The sequence below is a fragment of the Semicossyphus pulcher genome, unplaced genomic scaffold (genome assembly GCF_022749685.1).
Source record: "Semicossyphus pulcher isolate SPU_LCO1_2020_fin unplaced genomic scaffold, fSemPul1.0.p SCAF_21, whole genome shotgun sequence".
NCBI classification, from domain to species: Eukaryota; Metazoa; Chordata; class Actinopteri; order Labriformes; family Labridae; genus Semicossyphus; species Semicossyphus pulcher.
In genome coordinates, this window is record NW_027211695.1 from 6,415,237 (window position 1) to 6,434,963 (window position 19,727).

Below are 19,727 nucleotides of genomic sequence, written 5' to 3' on the forward strand. Positions count from 1 at the left end.
TACGTTTCCTGTCTGAATAAGTAACATTCAAATTTTGTGAAAGGAAATACTGAAGCTTACCAGGATAATTGCATTCCTTAGAAAGCAATAATGAACATTCATCTGAACCGCTCTATGCCTTTGTTCAATGAAATGCTTCAATGACTGTTATTAACAATTTAGACAAGTAAAATAACTCCAAAAGGCCTTGCTGAATAATAAATGCTGTTCTGTGTTAGTACCTTGCGTCCCTGAGGGGGACAACAACCCCGGAGCTAAAATCTAATCGTTCTAGGTTACACATTCTTCATTCTAATTTGTCAAATGTTTACAAAATGTGTAGGACATTGTGAGATTTTGTGAAATAATATTATTGGCTTTGTGGCTGTATGTTAGATAAGACAATTATGATAACACCCCTGTCAGTATAGAAGAAGCTATAGCTAGCAGCGGCTTAGCTTTGCTTAAAACAATGCATAATGTGTTTATGAGTGATCTTTGAAGGACAGAATAGCCGGTTTCCCCAGTTTTTTTGTTGTTTGTTTTTATGCTAAGCTAAGCTTAGCTAACCCGCTGCCGTTATAAGCGACATCTTTGGCCATGAGAGTGGTAATAATCCCTGTCTTCTGCTTCATCGCGGGATGTTAGATAAGACAATTGTTAACACACCTATGTCAGTGGGTAAATAAGAAGCTACAGCTAGCAGCTTGTTAGCTTAGCATTATATCTTGTGGCATGGACAAAAATAACAATGGATAACGTGTTAGTTAAGGATCTTTAAAGGTACAGATTTTGACAGAGCCATATAGCCAGTTTCTTATTTTGTTTATATGCTAAGCTAAGCTAAGCTAACTGGCTGCCCTTGTAAACTTAATCTTCACGGACAAGAGAGTGGTATAAATCTCCTTGTTCTGCTTTGTGGCAGGATGTCAGATAAGACAATTGTTACCCCACCAATGTCACTATGGTATGAAGCGACAGCTAGCAACTTGTTAGCTTAGCACTTTCTGTCGTAACATGGACTTAACAAAAAATGCATAACGTGATTATTAATGAGCTTTCAAGTTGCAGATTTTGAAAGAGACAGGCTAGTTATTTTCCCGTTTTTTTTTTATATGCTAAACTAAGCTAAGCTAGGCTAGCTGGCTGCCGCTGTTAGCTTCATCTTTACGGACATGAGACTGGTATAGATTTCTTTACTCCTGACTTGCAGCAGGATTTTTGATAACACAATTGTGACCACACCTATGTCCTACACCAAACCTATGAATATGAAGCGTCAGGTAGCAGCGGGTAAGCTTAGCTTTGCACAACTCATCTTGTCCGGATGAAAAAAGCAATGCATTTTGAGGTGCGAGTGGAACAATTTTAACAAATACAAGCTAGTTGTTTTCTTCTGTTTCTAGTTTTGTGTGCTAAGCAAAGCTAAGCTAAGCTAACTGGCTGTAGGTGTTCGCGTCATATTTACCGTACGGATAAGAATGTGTAGACCTTATTCCTTCTCCTTCTAAGCAAGAAAATAAATAATTGGCAATTCCTTTAGTGGTTCTTTTGAGGAAAGTTTTCAGCTCAACAAAGTTTTTCAGAAACAATCAATTTTTCAAACGGTTTTTTGAGCCAATCCATTGGAAAACTCTCCCAAACCAAGAAGCAGCTTAATCTGTCAACTTATCAAAAACATGAAAGCCATCCAAGATTGGAAAATACAGTAAATACATGCAGTCTTTTAAGCTGATATTTTTTAAAATGTCAACATTTGAAAAGTCACAGATATGGCGCTGAAGCCAAATACATGTCAAATCTGTTTATTTACATGTTTTTATATCAAAGCCACCATGTCCCCTTTCTATCAAGTGTCAAAATATTTGTGCTGACAGATTTTTCAGCCAGGGGCGTACGCAAAAGTCCATCCAAAAAAATGTCATAATAGATTCTGGATTGGTCCAGCCAATCCCTCCTACAAAATCAATCCTGCAGGTATATTTTTGTCTCTACTTGTCTGCACTATGAAGCTTGTCAAAGGCGTACATTCGGGTAACATCATTGCCCAAATCACTGGTGCTGTCAAAGGAAACATGGCCTGTCATTTGGGAGAAAAACATGTCACTCTTCTCCTTCTTTGTCCATGTAGAAAGTGACAGTCCGTGTCCTGGCGATGTTTGAGCTCTTTAATGAAATCCCTGCCCATGTTAAATCCTGTCCCAGCCTACGATTTAATGGAAAAAGACATCAAACCAAAGAAAAAAAAAAGATCTAAAAGCCATTTTATGGGACCTTGAAGGTTAATGGATGGGTTTATTTTAATCCAAGTGGACACATGCACATCCAAAAAGCTCTTTTATGTAAGTGCTGGAGCAGGTGAAGTTTAGAAGATATAGTGAGACTATAAACACACATGACAGCTCATGTTGACGGTGTTTGAGTTTAGCTCCCAAGTGAATGATGTTATCCTCCAAAATTAGCTCGAGACAGCAAAGGTTCAGCTAAGGTTAACGTAATTGTTTAACTTTATGGTAAATACTCTTCTTTCTGAGAGATAGATGGAAACACTGAAACTACTCTCATGTTTTCATGGTTTATTTGATACTAGGTCAGCCTAGCTTAAAATTAGGAATGGAGACAGCTAGCCCAATACTTAGCAAAGGTCTTGTTTGTTTAGTCTGCACAAAAACATGTTTATTTATTTGGAGAGTTGTCGCATTCTTAGGTTACCAGGACACCAATAAACCAGATATACTACATTTACGCCAAGTTGCTTTAAGTTTGTGGGCTTATGTATTTATTGTACATTAATTTCTCACCATGAGGCAATTTCAGCGCCAGAACCCTGCCTGTTTGTGTTTTCTCCATGTAATCCAAAATTAGCTCGAGACAGCAAAAGTTTAGTAAAGGTTAAGGTAATTGTTTAACTTTTTGAAATACTCCTCTTTCTGAGAGAAAGATGGTTACACTGAAACTACCCTAATGTTTTCATGGTTTATTTGATGCTAGGTTAGCCTAGCTTAGCATTAGGACTGGATACAACTAGCCTGACACTAGTTGACAAAATCTGTCTCATCAACACATTATATCTTGTTTGCTTTGTCTGTACAAAAAAATATTTACTTATTTGGAGAGTTGTCGCATTCTTAGGTCACCAGGACACCAATAAACCAGATATACTACATTTATGCCAAGTTGAAATGATACAGCAGGCATAGTAAAGTCATGGTGGCTGGTTGGTAATGGCTAAATAACTTTAGCTTTAAGCTTGTGGGCTTATGTATGTAATGTACATTCTTTTATCAACATGATGTAATTTCAGCGCCAGAACCCTGCCTGTATATGTTTCCTCCATGTAGTCCAAAATTAGCTTGAGACAGCAAAGGTTTAGCTAGGTTAACGTAATTGTTGACTTTTTGGGAAAAACTCTTCTTTCTTTTAGAAAGGCGGAAACACTGAAACTACTCTCACGTTTGCATGGTTCATATGAAGCAAGGTTAGCCTAGCTTAGCATTAGGACTGGAGCCTGACACTGAGCAAAGTTAACAAAATACGTCTTCTTAACAAATATCTTGTTCGTTTAGTCAGCAGAAAAACATTAATTTATCTATTTGGAGAATTGTCATTATTATTAGGTTACAAGGCCACCAATAAACCAAACAACACATCTACGTCAAGTTGGATTGATACAGCAGGCATAGTAAAGTCATGGGTGGCTTGTTGGTAATGGCTAAATAATAACTTTAGCTTTAAGTATGGTAATATATTTAGAGGGGCTAATGTATTTAAACCAACCAGACTTCCATTTTCTCACCATGATGCAATTTCAGCGCCAGAAGCCTGCCTGTTTGTGTTTGCGTTTCCTCCATGTAATCCGTCCCCATATGGAGAACCTTGTATCTCACTTTTTTTTGGCATGCACAGAGCAGGATAATTGCATTTTGAAAACATTGGGCTCATTCAACAAAAATTTATGAGATCAGTGTGAGGGAAGCATCATTTCTAGCTACGGAGGTGAAAGCAGAGAGAGGAAGGAGAGATGGGGTGGGGGGTGCACCCAAGCAGCACGCCACGACCATCATCATAGTCCGTGCAGTCGAGTCGTGGTGGCTCGCTGCTATTTTACTGCTATTAGCGCACTGCCACTCCATCTGTCAAATGTAGCGACTCACTCTGCTGCTGCAAACTCCCATCCATTTTCTCAGCTACTTTATATTTCCTTATGCAGAAAGACCATAAACCAGCACTAAAAAAAACACTTCCTGTTGCATGAGGAAATGCTAATCATTAACCGGACTCTGCTGGAATGTTCCACTTGCAACAAGCATGATGACCGGACGTGAAAAGCTGCAGTGCACAGGCCAGTTATACCAACGCAGAAGGAAGGAAGGGAGAGGTGGACATTAGCGTGCTCCTGGCAGGAATCCAAGCTCACCCGTGGTGTGTGTGCTTCTATCTGTGTGCTGATTGATGAAATGAACTCCGGGTCTGGGAAATTGATTCTGGCTGGGGCTGATCTCCCTCTCTTCCCGTTTCTCCTCCCTTTCCTGCTCACCAGTTGGTTCCTCTCGCTCGTTTTCTCGCACTGACGATGGCCTCAAAATAGGGGAGGGAGGGGGCAAAAACTACAACAACACAAGGTGGGGTATCTAATTCTTTCTGTCCTCTTCTGTCTGACTACATGTCTCCTGGCACAGGTTGAAGCATCATTTCTGTATTTCGCCCACTGCCTTTCATTTCACCTGCTTGTAGAAATCATCTGTCTTCTTTGAGAATCTCTGAAACCTCCGTCTTTAATATTTCATGAAACCTTTTCTCTGTTGTCAGCAGGGTGTGAGGAAGTTACTCGGGGATTACCTTTGAGCTTTTTTTTTTATACTTGTGTCTCAGTTTTAATCGTTCTATTGTACAATTCCCCAATAGCAAACCCTTTATTTACCTTGACAGCAGAGACAAGCCGACTTTTATTTGAAATACACTCGTATTAGACACATGCCACCTTTCCCTGTTACATACATTTCATTGTATTTTTAGAGAGCGGCCTTCCTGTTTTCTTTTCTGCCGCTGTTTAATTGATTGACAATGCTGTCAAACCCCAACAGAGGAATGTTACACTTAATATGACATGAAGCTAGTGTCAATTGAACTTGAAGCTAACATCAGCCTTTACCTGCGAGTGTGTGACACTGTCATTGGATACATTTGCTAGTAGTGTCATAGCATCATACTACAAGCAAGATTAACTAATTAGTCAATGATAACAGTATTACTATTAAAAGGAGAAAAATGTAGCAGCACATTGATAGGTATGCTTCTCTCTTTGATTAGTACAGATGGAATTAGCACTGAATATCAGTTTCACTTCTAATCTACTTTGAGAGTTAATGAATGTAATTAAATTCCAACCCTGCTAATTCTTTATTTAACCTAGCGACTCAATAGAGATTTTCAGACACTATTTTTTTCTTTGCTTATTCAAATATCTAGACTTTGGTATTGGCCAATACTTAGTATCTAATATAATTATGATAAAAAAAATACATATTTTTTTTTACCAGCTGTATAAAACTCACCCTGCATGGTCATGATATGATTACAATATTTGTTATATAGCCTGAACACTGAAGGAATCAGTGAACATACGCTGCGTTCCAGACACCTCAAAAGTTTTTCCAACCTCCGACTAAGAAAATTGCTATGGAACGCCATTCAAAGTCGGAGTTCCTACTTGTGAACTCGGAGCAGATTCTAACCCCGACGTCACTGTTCGGAAGTCGGAAATTTCTACTGGGAAGTTCTAGAGTTCCCAGTTGTCTGGAGCGCAGCAAGAGAAACAAGCTAGGCTTACGTTAGCGTTAGCTTGGTTTGTTCGCCAAAGAGTGTCTGAGAGAACAGCTTTTTAACATGTTTTGTGTTATTACCTGTTAGCTTAGCTTTACAGCCTTAAAATATGTCATGGGAAAACACGCATAGCTGACATTTCGCTAGCTTTGATTAGCCTTGCACTCTTTGCTAGCACCACACTGTTGTTGTTAGCTAATGTCTCAACATAAATACCTAAACTCAGTTCTTGTCTGTCACAGTAGTTTCTATTGGCAGCTGTAATATATTTTATTGCTGTGTAGGCTCTTGTTTTGGTGTAGAAGAAACAAGTCAATACTTGGGAAGCTAACAGAATATGATATCAGATTGGTGCATACCACATACTGTATTTTAGGAAATAAAGGATGCCTTTCAAAAACTAACAATTTAAGGCTGCCTTTATTTAAATGGCTGGATGTTTGAACTTTGAAGCTATTATTGATGGCTTTATATTTGGAATTTACATTGTGTGTATGGACTGTATGTGTATCAACATGCTTAAATATAATGATGAACTAAACAAATGAGCATAAACATACATTCCTGATCATTCAACTCTCTCCACAGACGCCTCTCACTCAGATTAATCAGTCGGAGCTCTGCAGCCCCCGGGCCACAATGGGAGGACTCTGTTTATAAGCATCTGGTTATCTTCATCCTTCAACAAATTGACTACCAGAGAAATTTTATCATCTCATTACACTCCCGAACGAGGCGCCTCCCTCCGTTTCGCCTGCTCTAAGGTCATCCCGCGCTGCGACACTCCTCCTAGTCATCTCCGCATGCTAAGGTGTCATTTTAATGAGGGTTAGAGCTCAATATCCTCCCTGTGTTGCATATTCACACTTGCTTGGCTCCTATTTAAGAACAAAATTTGATTTTATGTGTTGAAACAGTGTAAAATCAGACATCTTTGACTTACTTTTACGCAAATAAATGCTGGAGGAAGAAGAGATTTAAACACAAAGGGACATAATCACAATAATTGGACGACCGCATTGTTACTGCCTGTGAAAAAGCTGCCTTTAATATGACCAAAAGGCATGGGAGGTATAGGCCTCTATTTTTATCATGTGTGCTGCAAATCAAAGGCCAAAACAAAGACACATTCCTGCAGGGCGGAGAGAAAACATAAGGAGCGGATCACTGTTGTATTTGTAGAATTATGAAGGCAAAATCTCAATTTGCTCGGATTATATTGGGTATAAGTGATTATATAAGCAACAATAGATTCATAATCAGAGTAAACAAGATGAAGACCTCAGTAACAGGTGAATTCAAGTGTTAGTTTGCCACTTAAACATCATCTCATTTAGACATCAACATCAAGCCCTGTACTTTACGTCCTCTTTCACAACAACCACACCTGCACTATTCCCAAAGTACTGTCTGTTTTCAGCACCACGCGTGCACAGGGACACCAAAGGCAGGTGCACCTCATATTAGCTCTGTATTCCTCTGCTAATCCCACTTATGTCGACCACCAGGGTCCTGTTGAAGAAAAAACACACTGCCAAATTTCCCTAATCAATGAAAGTCCCTCAAAGGCTGGCAGCGTGTGCAGTCAATGCCAGTGTTTACCTAAGGCCGCAGATGTTTCTCCATTATTCCGCTCCGTCGAGTGAGAGCTCTTCACTGTTGTTTGCATTTATCAACCCCGGCGAGGGAATGGAGCGGGAGAGGAGATGCACAGATGAGCATTGTGTACAGTCATGTATAGAAGATTACAATAGATTGTCAAAGTACTTCACTGTGGATATATGACCCCAGAGCACATGTCTTGCTAACATTCATGGTCGGATGAAGTTTGTTTGCACGATGAGTCTTAATAAAATCTTGATTCTCTGATACCTAGACATCATTCCTGCAGAATTAATGACATTCCTGTCACGCACAGCTCTACTGCATGTTTAGTATTAAAGCTACAGTAAGCATCTTTGGGGAAACTAGACTTTAAAAGTATACAGCCATTTGAATGACATAGCCACTCCTTAAGCACATGGACGTGCACCTCCTGTTCATTTATAGTGCAGGATGAGTCACCACTGGGGACTAACTTTCTCTGCAACTCTTCTTTCTTCTACAACTAGCTTGCTAGCTTTAGCTTTGAGAAGTCTTTACTCATTTGGTCTGAATGAAGTGATTGGACTGCGATTCCCAGGACAGATTTTGTAAATTGTTTCTTCTTTATGCTAGAGCATTTATTTTTTTGATTGCTGTTGGGATAAGAGGAGACTTTAAACAAATATGACAAAAAATGTTTCAGAAATAACCTTGGCTTCCCTAGCTTTAATTGCCAAATGTTGGCATGCTAGGATGCTCAACTATAATGATGAAAACGGTATGTAGCATACCTGCTAAACACCCTAACCCCCCCCCCCTTTTTTTTGTTATTTTCCCTGTTTCTTTATCTTATAAGTGAAATCACTGTCTTTATTATTGATGTTATTAATATTAAAAATGTTGTACCCGTGTCATACAGAGAGGAGAGGGAGGGAGGGGGGCTTTAAGATTGGAGGGGCAAAAAGAATATATATATATGTAGAGGCTAATGATTTGCTGTCATGTTTAATTTAATGACCAAAAAATCCCTCTTAAACAAATTGCCAACCATAGCTTAAAATCCCAATCTTAGCATGCTAACATGCTACAGTAGAATTCTGACTTTTAATACATTTTTTTCCAACTATATAGTGGGCTACGTCCTATAGTGATGTGACTAATATAAAATGCAGAGACAGGTATTTTATTGTGTTGCGGTATTTTACTCAGATGATGGCGCTATCCGGTTGTTTGGTGGCGATGTCACACCTCCGCATTAAACTGTCTCCAGGTCCAAGCCGCTACAACGTCTCCTATTTACGATATGCCGCGCTGCTGTTTTCCTCCATGTTTTAAACTTGTGATTGTGATTGCTGCTAACGCTTCGTCACCGACGTGCACCGTCAGAATCGCAATTGCAGCCGCCACCCTCACAACAACCAACGGTACTGTAGGCTGCCGGCTACAGCTAGCTACAGCACCGGTAGCTAGCAGGATTGCAAACTCGACATGGTGAATACAGATAGTAGCCTATAATTTGTGTGTGTTTTGAATGTGTTTTGAATTAAAATACATTTAAAGAGTGTTGAAATAACTTGTATACACATTTTTATTAATAAATAGCTAAAGAAAACATTTTTCCCTCTGGCATACCCCCCAAGAACAGACTGCGTGTTACATTCCGATGTGACTTATATTCTGGATTTTAAGCTAAGTGATGGTGAACTAAAAACCTAAACATCAGCATATTGGCAGTTTTATGTTTTGTTGCTGTCATGATTAGTTCAGTTCACCCAGCGGCACCTTAATCATCCCACCAAGAATGTAAACATTTGGCTCAAAACCCAGTTGTGCAAAGAGCCGCTCGCATTTCTCGTCATGCGTGACAAAAAAAAATAAAAAATTGGCATTGTAGCTTTTAAAAAAAGTAAGTCAAACCGTGGTAAACGGTGAACGTTTTCGGGACTATTTTCTGCCGCGGATTAATGCATACATGCCCTAGTGAGCATTTACAAGATGGTGCTTTACTCAAAAGACAATAATATGCCTGTGTTCTTTTTCATTAGGTAACATTTTTTCATCATTTTGTCAACAATGGAAGTCTACGGCGTAGGAGACTGTAATTTCCCCCTGCCTCTGGCCTTCATTTAAGCATCTCACACTCACAAACCCATCGGCAAATGCGAGCAGGCTCTCAGCATACACAAACACGCATTCCACTTGGAAGTCATTTGCACAATCACATAACTATACATAGTTAAGTGCCTCCTGACGTGCCTCTGAGGGAATCAGACAAAATATGTGTTGCCTAACATGAGCGCTGCGGAGCGTACATACAAAACAACATCTGGCTCTAATGTGCAGCTTTACTGGAGTCATCTGTATGGAAGAAGAGAGGTATGTCAACTTTTTCTCTTGTCGAGAGAAATGAGTCTGATGACAGCTAAAATGTCACCCCCGGGGTGACAAAATAAGCCAGTGGCCCGAAAAAGAGCTGAGTGAAGCGATAGAGACCCCCCTTTAAATTGGGACACGTATGTATTATGCATCAGGGAGAGTCCTAACATGCAGTGACTTTGGCTGACTTAGTAGTTCCAAGCTGACTTGCTGGTGTAATGAGGTCACTTCTTTTGGCTCTTAAGTATTTGCTGAGAGATGTGCGGAGTACTTTACATGCCTGAGAGCTTCATTTTTGACTCGTGCTGTCCACTTTATGTGCACTAGAAAGTAGCGCTGATGTGATAGTTTGGGGGCATTTTTAAGATGATTGAAAAACCTGAAAAATTTCGAAGGGTGTTACATATTTAAAAGTCATACTTTCATGCTCAGCGTATTAGAGATGGAGGGGGAATAGCACAACTAACAGTGTTCATGCAGGGGAGAATGATGAAATATGACTCAAACATTTAGGGATTAAGACACTGATGGTGTTAACTTGGATGCAACATAAATGATGGAGAACTTGTGAAATTTGACCCTTTGATTTAACTTTTTTTCTGCAGCTTTTTGAGTCAATTCCTCGCCAGTTCTTCCCACTTCAAAAGGTCAAACTTCAACTGATGTGTTACAAATGAAAACGACGGCAAATTTGCCACAAAGAGGGGAATGGAGGGTAAGTATGTGGAAAATTTGGTCCAAATACCTGAACATAAAACCGGCAAGAGCGCTCTCGTTTCTGTAGCTGCAACCCAAAGAGAATGCAAGAGTTAGCGGAAGGTCAACAACTCAAACGGTTCACACTTGAAATACATTTGCGCTTGAAGTACAGAGATTCCAGAGTAGCGAGATAAAACAAGCCACTTTACTCTCGCAACACTTTACAAAACGTGTGAATGTTAATTATACGCCGTCTTGGAAAGAAAGCAAAGAATCTTGAGTTAAGTAGCACAAAAAATAAGACAAGACAAGCGGGAATACACCTATGACACGCTAAAATGTGAGTTCAAGTTTATCAGTTTTATTTCTCGCTTTAGATATCCATGCGAGAACTCTAGAGAGCTATTCATCCTTTGAACCGCTGCCACTGTTGAAGGAGAGTTAGCGCCAACAACAACTTAGCATACCTGCAAAATGACAGGAAGCTCGGGCTCAAAGAAAAGCTGTTAGCGCCGCATGGAGAGTGGATCATTTTAATTGAGTTCTGATACAAGCAGGGTAGCCAACAGAGCTACTGTGTGGCTTAGCAGCTGGGTTCTAGTACCGTGCTAAATCCCGTGCAGATTAGCCACAAAGAAAGTACCATTCCCCCCCCATAAAAGGAGCCTCTTGCTCGACATCACAGCCCACTCTTCTGGAAACGGTCCCGCCCGTACCGTTCGCCAACAACCCTTTGATCATGAAAACGACACTGATCTCGCCGCTTTGCCAACTCAATCCTTTCATTGTCTGCTGGCAGAGAGCATTGTGCTTCGCTATCAGAAAAATAATCTTCAATTCGCTTAGCTCTTTGGAGATTGTGTCAGAATGATTGAGCTCGGGGAGGTACACATGAGCCCAGCACAGAGGAAGACTTCTGTGGGGTTTGGTCAGAGTTCTTACGAGCAGAGGAAGTTTTGCTCCATAGATGCACCAAAGTGTCAGAATGATATATCATAGGTGAGCTTCTGACCTCTTAAAGGAATTATCCCTGGTTTAAAAGCCTTTTTCATTTTCCTCAATCCAGCTGTTTTTGCAATTTCCTCTTCTTTACAAGAGAAACTTAAGACGACAAGAGCAATCTCCACCCGGCAGTGTCCCCTGCCTTGAATGCCGTTTTTTTATGAGGAACCTTCTTTTTCAAGAGGCATTATAAACTCTAGTTGCTCCTCAATGTGAATTTACTCATCACGTTCCCTTCTGAGGCCTTTTGGCCATCTTTACTGCCTCCCCTCTCCATTGGAGAAAACTGGCACTAAAATCTCAATGGGGACATCTGTGTCTGTTGCGGGCAATGAAATAAAAATCCGTCCCGGAAAAAGCTATCTGGGAACAGGTGTTCGTGTTCCTCTACAAGTGAAGCCGCTCCAGCAAATTAACGACTGACATTTTGGATTTCACTGATGTTTGCTTTTCTGTTGGCTGCTCAGCACACAGAAATTATTATTTTAGCTTGCTGTGCCCGAGTGCCCCGTACCGTGCTCTGCTGTGAATTGGGGAATAAATGCATTAGCTTCAGGTTCGGCTAAAATGAAAAACTCAGCACTCCCACAGCTTGGATGCAACCCACTGAAATCTTAGCCTGTCCCATCAGGAAAAAACAAACGGTGCAAATGCAGTGCTTTTGACAAGCATGCCGTACTGATAACATCCTTTTAACTACATCAAAGTGAATTTGATAGCAACATGATACAAGAGTAAGAGATGTGCTTGAGCTTTCCACTTAAATTGAAGGAGTGTTTTCGAATACACTGGACCAAGAGATCATGGAAGTTATTTGATCTGACAGCACTGTGCCAAATTGCAGACCATCAAAAGAACACCTAGTGTCCAGGTTTAACAAAAGTTTTTAACAAGAGAGGCCTCCACTTTTGATTCCCAAATTCATTGCTAGTCTGCTCCTAAAAGTCCGACATTGATTTTAACAGTGAAGACAAGAAGGAGCATAGGTCACTATTCCTGCAGGTCATGTTTATCCACACTGTCAGCTACTCAGGATATTCTTTTAAAGCAAAGGAGGAGGGACGTTTCAGTACCTTGTTGAGGCTCCGAGCCGCGCTGTCCTTCCCGCCTGGCGTGAGGTTCCTCAGCTGCACGTCGAGGAGATCCACCAGCTGAACCATGGCCTTCACCGTGTACGTGATATCCCCCGCCTGAAGATTACGCTTAGTCTGCTCCGCTAACTCTCTGGCAATGACCGCAGCTGTCTCTCCTGCTTTTAGCTGTGAAAACACAAAATATCAAAAAATTCACTCAGAAAAATGAAATGAAACATTTAATCCTCTACAAATCCAAAAAAGCCTTTAAGTCTTTGTTTACTGTGGAATTATCTTATTACCCACAACCTACACATTAAAAAAACATGACAAATTGCCATATACAAATGTGTAGCACCTTAAAATGAATGCCTTTAGCCTTTGCATTTTCCCCAAACTCCTGCTTTATTGCACACAATTAATGCGGCGAGCTGTTGTTCAGCTGAGTGTACACTGGGGTCAATATCGTATCTGGAAGCAATTATGAAATCATCTATTGAGGGGATTTCCCCAGATGGCCGTACACCTTTATGAAACTATTGGGGAGCACTGCAGCTTGGGGGAATCAGTGTGGATGTGGTACCATAAAGCCTATATGTTGTACACAGGGGGTAGATCCCGTTCATTTTTCTCATGTTTGACAGCTTGTGGGCTCTGGATGAGTTGAAAAAAGAAGGTTCACAATGATTTTTTCTCAGTGTTTGAATTCAGTTGTTTTAATATTTAAAATATGTTGCTGTATCTTACTACAAATGAGCTTACTAAATCAGTTTCTTGGGTTTTAGGTAACAAATGCAATATTTTCCAACTACGGTGTAGATGATTCCAGATGCTATCAGAGTTTAAGCTAACGTTAGCAGTGCTGTCCTTCCATTTAGTGATTTGGGCAGCATTATCACAGTTCAAGCTAAACACATTAGTTACTTAAAACATTTTTTCACTCTTAATGTTAAATGTAAAATCATTGTGTTTGAAAACCTGTATGTAAGGACATAGTTAGGGTGGAACCTGTTAGCTTAAGCCTAACTCTGTTAGCATGATAGCCTATTACGTTTTTAGCTATTCCGTGAAGAGCATTTTACATTGTTTTTATTTGACAACAAATCAGCTAGCAACAGTAAAACTAAAAAAAAAGATGAAGAAAGTATTCTCAAATATTTCATGAAGCCAAAGTTAGCTTTATTAACTAGCTGCTTATAAGTTGTAAAATCTGCCAGCTGCAATTATTCTTTAGGCTTTTTGAAACTTAATCTCTTTGGTTAAAAAATGAATAACCAGTTTGATGGTAAATCTTCATTGTAAACCACATGCACTGTATAATGCTGAGAGAACAGAGAGACACCATAATCAAATGCATTAAGGCTTAACCTGTTAGCTTAAGCCTTAGGCTGCTAACATGATATAATGCTTGTCGAGTAAAGAGCTTACATTTTTAACAGAGCCCAAGTTAGCTTACTTAGCTAGCTATCTTTAGTTGGCTTAATTAAGTTAAGCTCTGTTTTGTCTGAAATATAACATCATTGGTTTAAAAAATAGAAACAAATCTGATAGCAAGTCATCTTATAAAACTGCCAGTGTAACGCTGACAGAATGGAAAGACAATTATTATCATGTTTTGTTTTCAGTAGAAGATAGTGCACCTTGCTATTCCTACACAGTGCAGACTTTCTTATATCTTTCTTTTGAGCTGTGGAGGCATCTGTTTTTAGCTAATGAGGCTCACCACAAACCCTGAAAGGTTTCCTCACAAACCTCTACTTTGTACTTTGCAGTTTAAATCTCACCCCAGCTCTCTACCTATTAATGTGAGGTGCCCCTTGATGTCAAGCATTTACCACTTTTAAGCCTCTAATTGCCAGACATTTAAATAAATGGGCTGTATCCAACAACTCAAAGAATGTACATATATTTTAATCTGAAATGCTGTTTTTTGGAAATAGACGCCTTCTTCCACAAACATCTATGTGACACAAAAACAAAGCAGTTAGTTGGTCGAAATTATGAACAGTAAATAACTCAAATGTGCAGTCAACCTGACCAAAAGCAGCAACCTTTTAGTCTGATGTTTTAGGTCAAAGGTCATTCAACTTAAAGATTTAACTAATAGGCGAGATGCTCCAAGAGGAACCTCGAAACCGCAGTGACACCAACTAAAACAGGCCCGTCCTGATTTACTCCGGTGTCACCTGCTATCATCTCCTGTGAGTTTATTAGCCAAGCCAATTACACTGCTTAAATTGGTCTTCACAGAGGTGTATGCAGGGGAATGTGTGTTTGGAAGATGTTTTCCTCTTTTCCCACCCTGCTCTTGTCTCTTAATGAGGGGTAGCTGAGGATGCAGCGTAAATAGCTCCGCTCTGATGTCACTTTTCCCTACATCTTCCTCTCTCATTTTGTATACTGAACCATCTGGTAATGGGCACTGCCACATATACAGGACAATGGCTGCAGGTATAAAATAACGAAGTGCCAGATTCCAGATGTCTGACACGCTGATCTTTATTAAAGTGCTTCTGCCTCCACTGCGACACACGATTTTCTTTGAGAAAACATTAATAACACTTCTTTCTGTACATTTTAACAAGCAATACTCTATAGAAGAGTCATAATGTAACTGCTTTATAGCAAAACAGACTTTGCTTTAGTTAATTTCTCAACACAACAGCCTGTGGTGGAGCTTTACTGCTCCACAGATATGCACCTTTCCCTTGTATTTTGCTCCCAAACTGCCATTCTCCATCCATATCTGCAAACTGCCGTTTGTTTAATGGGCCGAGCTTTGTGCCGCTGAGTAGATCATAAGCATTATAACATGCACGCCTCAGGGTCCTATGAGTTTAAGGGAGAACATTTCCAACATTGCCTGAAATTCATAACCTGGAACCCCTGATCCTCACTTGCAGTTCTCCTCTTCTGATTTGATTCCATTGCAGATTTAGACATAGGAGGTTTTATATGGGGAAACAAATAGTTTTCTGCTTTAGAATTATGGGATGCAAATCGCTGCTGTAGTGGTCTGGATGAGCTCTTACACACAGCAGTCCATTAGACTTTGGTGTTTTGGTATCGGTTTTCACTCTGCCCCCATCCGACCTCCCCCACCAAGCACACACACACACAAGCATAACCTTGATATTGAGTAAACCCTCCAGCTAATCCATTATATTAATTGACCAGTTAAGAAGAGGCAAAGAACAAAAGAGAAAACACACAAAACTGAGAAACCCCTGGGTACAAGTGAAATAAACACCCTTGGTTTGTGTTGTTAGAGGTGGCAAATGTTACTTAGAGCAGACTAAAAGAGCAGCGTTCTTTTAGAGAAAAACAATACGTTTACACATAACTCAATGCCAAACCCTTCAGGCTATCATTATGCTTTTTTTTTGTTGTATTCTAAAATACAAATGCATAATGATTCCTAATAAGAAAAAAGACCCTTTCAAAGTAAAAGCACTGAGATGTTACTAAACATAGCAGATATTCGACTTATTCTATCCTGCAGCTTGGTACCTTCTGACTGATGAGGTTGACCCAGGGCGAGGTACAGTTGCTGAAGTCAGGTCCCTGGGGGTCCCAGTATCCCTCTGGACCGATGCACATGTATGAGGCCACGCCTAGAGGGAGAAGAAGGAAGACAGTGAGAACAATGTATAGACTATACAGTGCACCAAGGGGACGTAGCCTATTGGATTCAAAAGTGAAGCTAACGCAGAAGTGCCTGAGCTGCATTTCTTCATGTATGTGTGTTGACATCCCCCAAAAATTAGTCTGATTGTATGAAATCAGATGAGAAAATTAGCCCACTTTTCAGTTGATTTAAAGTCATAATCTTGGAGATTTTCATGTAAATAAATGTCTGTTAAGTCACTATCTATAGTCAAATGAGGTAACACAATGGTGATTGAGCCTATGGCCCACTGATGAAAGCCTCTGCATTTGCAGTATTACAGACTGGGAATGCCAGAGAGGGTAGGCGGAGCTAAGCGGCTGCTTTTCCGGTCTTTGCAAGTGTTGCGAGTAAACAGTAATCTGCTATGGCTGAACAAACAAAGAAAAGGTCGATGACTACAGATACAACTTCAAAAATAAGTGAAAATCCAAAGAAAAATGAAACAAGATGAAGCAAACAGTCTAAAAAGAAGTGTCAGCGAGGAAAAAAGTTAGAACCGTGACTAAGGGAGCAAACAGTAGACGTCTGGTTAAATTGGGTGCCGTCTAGGTGCCACTAGGTGCCGTCAAATAGAACAAAACTGAAATCTTTGAGATGATATCTTTCTTATTTATGGTCTCAATCGTTGGTCTCGTTGGTCTCAAGTCTTCTTTAACACAAAATGAAGTTCGTCTCAATTAGAGTGAATTTGACGATAAAGCAGGGTATGTTTTGGGGCGTGGCTACCTGCGATTGACAAGTCACTAACATGGCAGCCAATGAGGATGGAGACGTAGCAAAGCTTATCCATCCTGTCGTCCAAATATGGTCACTTCAGGTTCCAAAAAAAACAAGATGGCACCAGCCAAAATGCCAAACTTGGGGGTTCACAAACCAATGAATTACATCACACTGGCTTATCAACAGTCACTGGAAAAATAGCTACAATTTCATGTCTTGTAGCATGGTTTCCAATGTGTGTGTGTGTGTGTGTGTGGAAAAATCTCTTGGGAGACAATCAAGCTTGGACACATTTCCTCACTCTTCTGACCTTCTTCCCCATTATAAAGAATTGGACCACACAATGCTTTCACTCTTGTCAACTTGTCCCAAATCTTTTTTTTTCTTAAATATCCCAAGAAACCCAATTCTTTAGTGATTAAATTAATGGATGTAGAAAAATGTAATTGGATGGTTTTATCTCGTAGTGACTGGGAAAAAAAAGTTCCATCACTTGAGGCCAGCCAAGCTCGCCCAGACAGCGTCTGTATTTAATCATTAAAAGTCAGACAGTGTCGGCATGTGTGTGACAGTTCAACTCCGGCATGAGAAAGAAAATGCACCAAAATAGGTGCCAATTAAGTCTGCCATAGCTGAATTCATCACGAAAGGTCAATTAAGCTGGTTGGAGGAAAGTGGCTCTGCTGTCAGAGATGTGGTTTGAAAAGTGACGGCCTTACAATGTTCCATGTGGGCTTTGGTACAAGTAAACCTCCAGATATTGGGTCAAATTAAAGTGTGCGAGTCAGTCAGAGCTTCAATTGTAATTACATCAAATATCTCATGAAGGAGAAAGCAACAGTTTTCATTCGCAGCTTACATTTTGAAATGATGCCAAGGGATGCATTCAAAAACACATACGTCTTTCACTTGTTCTTCACGTACCTCAAATAAACTTGCGTCTATATTTTCCTAGCTGACATCAGCAAGGCTACATGCTGACATTAAATTGCCCTTGCCTGTACTTAGATGGAAGGCGTTCGTGTGTGTGTGTGCGTGAGGGTGAGACGGCCAGCATTAACAGATATAAATTTTGATTGACATATAATTTCCTTCCCCCGGTCCACCTTGGACAGCCTTATGTTTGATGGGTTTATAAGATAAGGGAGTCCGTAGTTTCCGTCTATATTGAGAGGCAGGAGAAGGGGGCATGAGAGAGAAAGAGGGGGGATTCGGAGAGAGGGGGAGGCAGGAGAATGACAGCGAGCGAAGTGAGCTGGATGGAAGGGGAGCTCGAGGAACTTTCAAAGCGAGGCAGAGGAAGCTCGCACGGTCGTGTTCTGCTCGGCGGTGGCGTGTGAAGAGCGGTGGCTTTGAAGAGAGCGCTGAGGGGAGATTGGGTATGTGTTCCTCTTATCTTGCCATATGACGGCTGTTAGTGAGGTCTCTACGGGTGCTGGTGTTGCCCATTAATGAAGGCTGTATGTATGTGTGTGTGTGTGTGTCTGCGAGCTGATTGATGAAATGAACAGCTTCGAGCCAAATTTGAGGGTACGATGTCACTCCCCAATCTTTGCCCTAAAAAGGAAGTTTCTGAAAACTCCTACACCAAGGCACATTTTGCAATTTTTACACATCTGCTTGACGTTACCTTATCTTTCAGGTTTGTAATAATGTATTACTACCACCGAGTTGCTCTATTTATGCAACATTACTGTCTGACAGCTGAAAACCGCAAAATACAGGTTTCTAGGTTACATTCCCGATACGTTTAAGCTTTAATTCTCCCCTCGCTAGTCGACTTAAAAGTCTCTCTTCTGTGGCCGAGTCATTAAAGTATGAACTGCTGCAAGATCAGCACAGATATTCCTACTTTCACAGGCACAGCATTTATATCCAAAGCAGCCAACATCGATTAAATCTTAATGCATACTTGACTTCATTCTCTTGGTATTCATACAAAGACAAAGCAGCAGCAACATATATAGAAACAAATGGTCTCATGCCTGATAAACAAAGCTCAACAGCCCTTTCAAAGCGCTCAACACAAATGTGTTCAGCCACTAATTAATTACGCCGATTGTGTCCTGAGAGACAGGGAATAAATGTGAGTGCGTGCGTGCTGGCGCACGGGTTACTAGTTTCCATACAGATGCGATGCTAAGCTAGCTTTAGGCTTGCATCAGTGAGTCAGGAATAAAAGAGTGAACAGGGAGGATGGGAAGCGAGGGAGCGAGTGCTGCGGGGGGAGTGTAAGCATAAACACAAACACACACCAGCGACCGACATCAAGGCGAAGGGCCTCACAGTAGACTGTATCCTCCTAATGAAACATCATAAATATTTCACCAGGAGACTTTTCCAAGTTCAAAGAGAAAAATGTTTGGTAGATTAACCAGGTTTACTGCGTGTAATGTCATACATTGTTATACAAGTACTTTAAAGTGGTGGATCTACCAACAACTATCCATAGACAGAAAATAGCAATGGTGTCTGATTGTAGCCTGCTGCCACCCTGATTTGGACCCACATGAGTTGCCAAGTAAAATAAATGGAGAGATGGCCCTCAATTTCTCCTTGATGTAAGCCCGGCTGACCTGGGGTTTTGCTTGATGAATGACTGGTCATGTTATTTGGGGGCCATGCCATTGGTGCGACTGCCCATTATTCCAAAAAGTTTCCCCAATGGATTAAAGGCCATTTGCCCAGCAGCCTATTTTCCTTTATACTAAAACCCTTTTTTTTTCTACCCCCAATAATGTAAAAAAACCAATGGAATATAATGAAGCGTAACTGCTACATAATACAGTTCAGTGCTCTGT

General features: G+C 40.5%; 1 protein-coding gene across 1 annotated transcript in view; it reads right to left on the bottom strand.

The window, feature by feature from the left end:
- The window catches only part of LOC138600386 (adhesion G protein-coupled receptor L3), a 242,443-nt gene that overhangs the window by 58,683 nt on the left and 164,033 nt on the right, over positions 1 to 19,727 (bottom strand). Inside the window, exons 9-11 of the mRNA XM_069671786.1 lie at positions 16,047 to 16,150; positions 12,537 to 12,722; positions 10,508 to 10,546 (exon numbers count right to left, since the gene is read on the bottom strand). Coding sequence (XP_069527887.1) covers positions 10,508 to 10,546; positions 12,537 to 12,722; positions 16,047 to 16,150 — 329 coding nt within the window. The remainder of the gene's footprint in view (positions 1 to 10,507; positions 10,547 to 12,536; positions 12,723 to 16,046; positions 16,151 to 19,727) is intronic.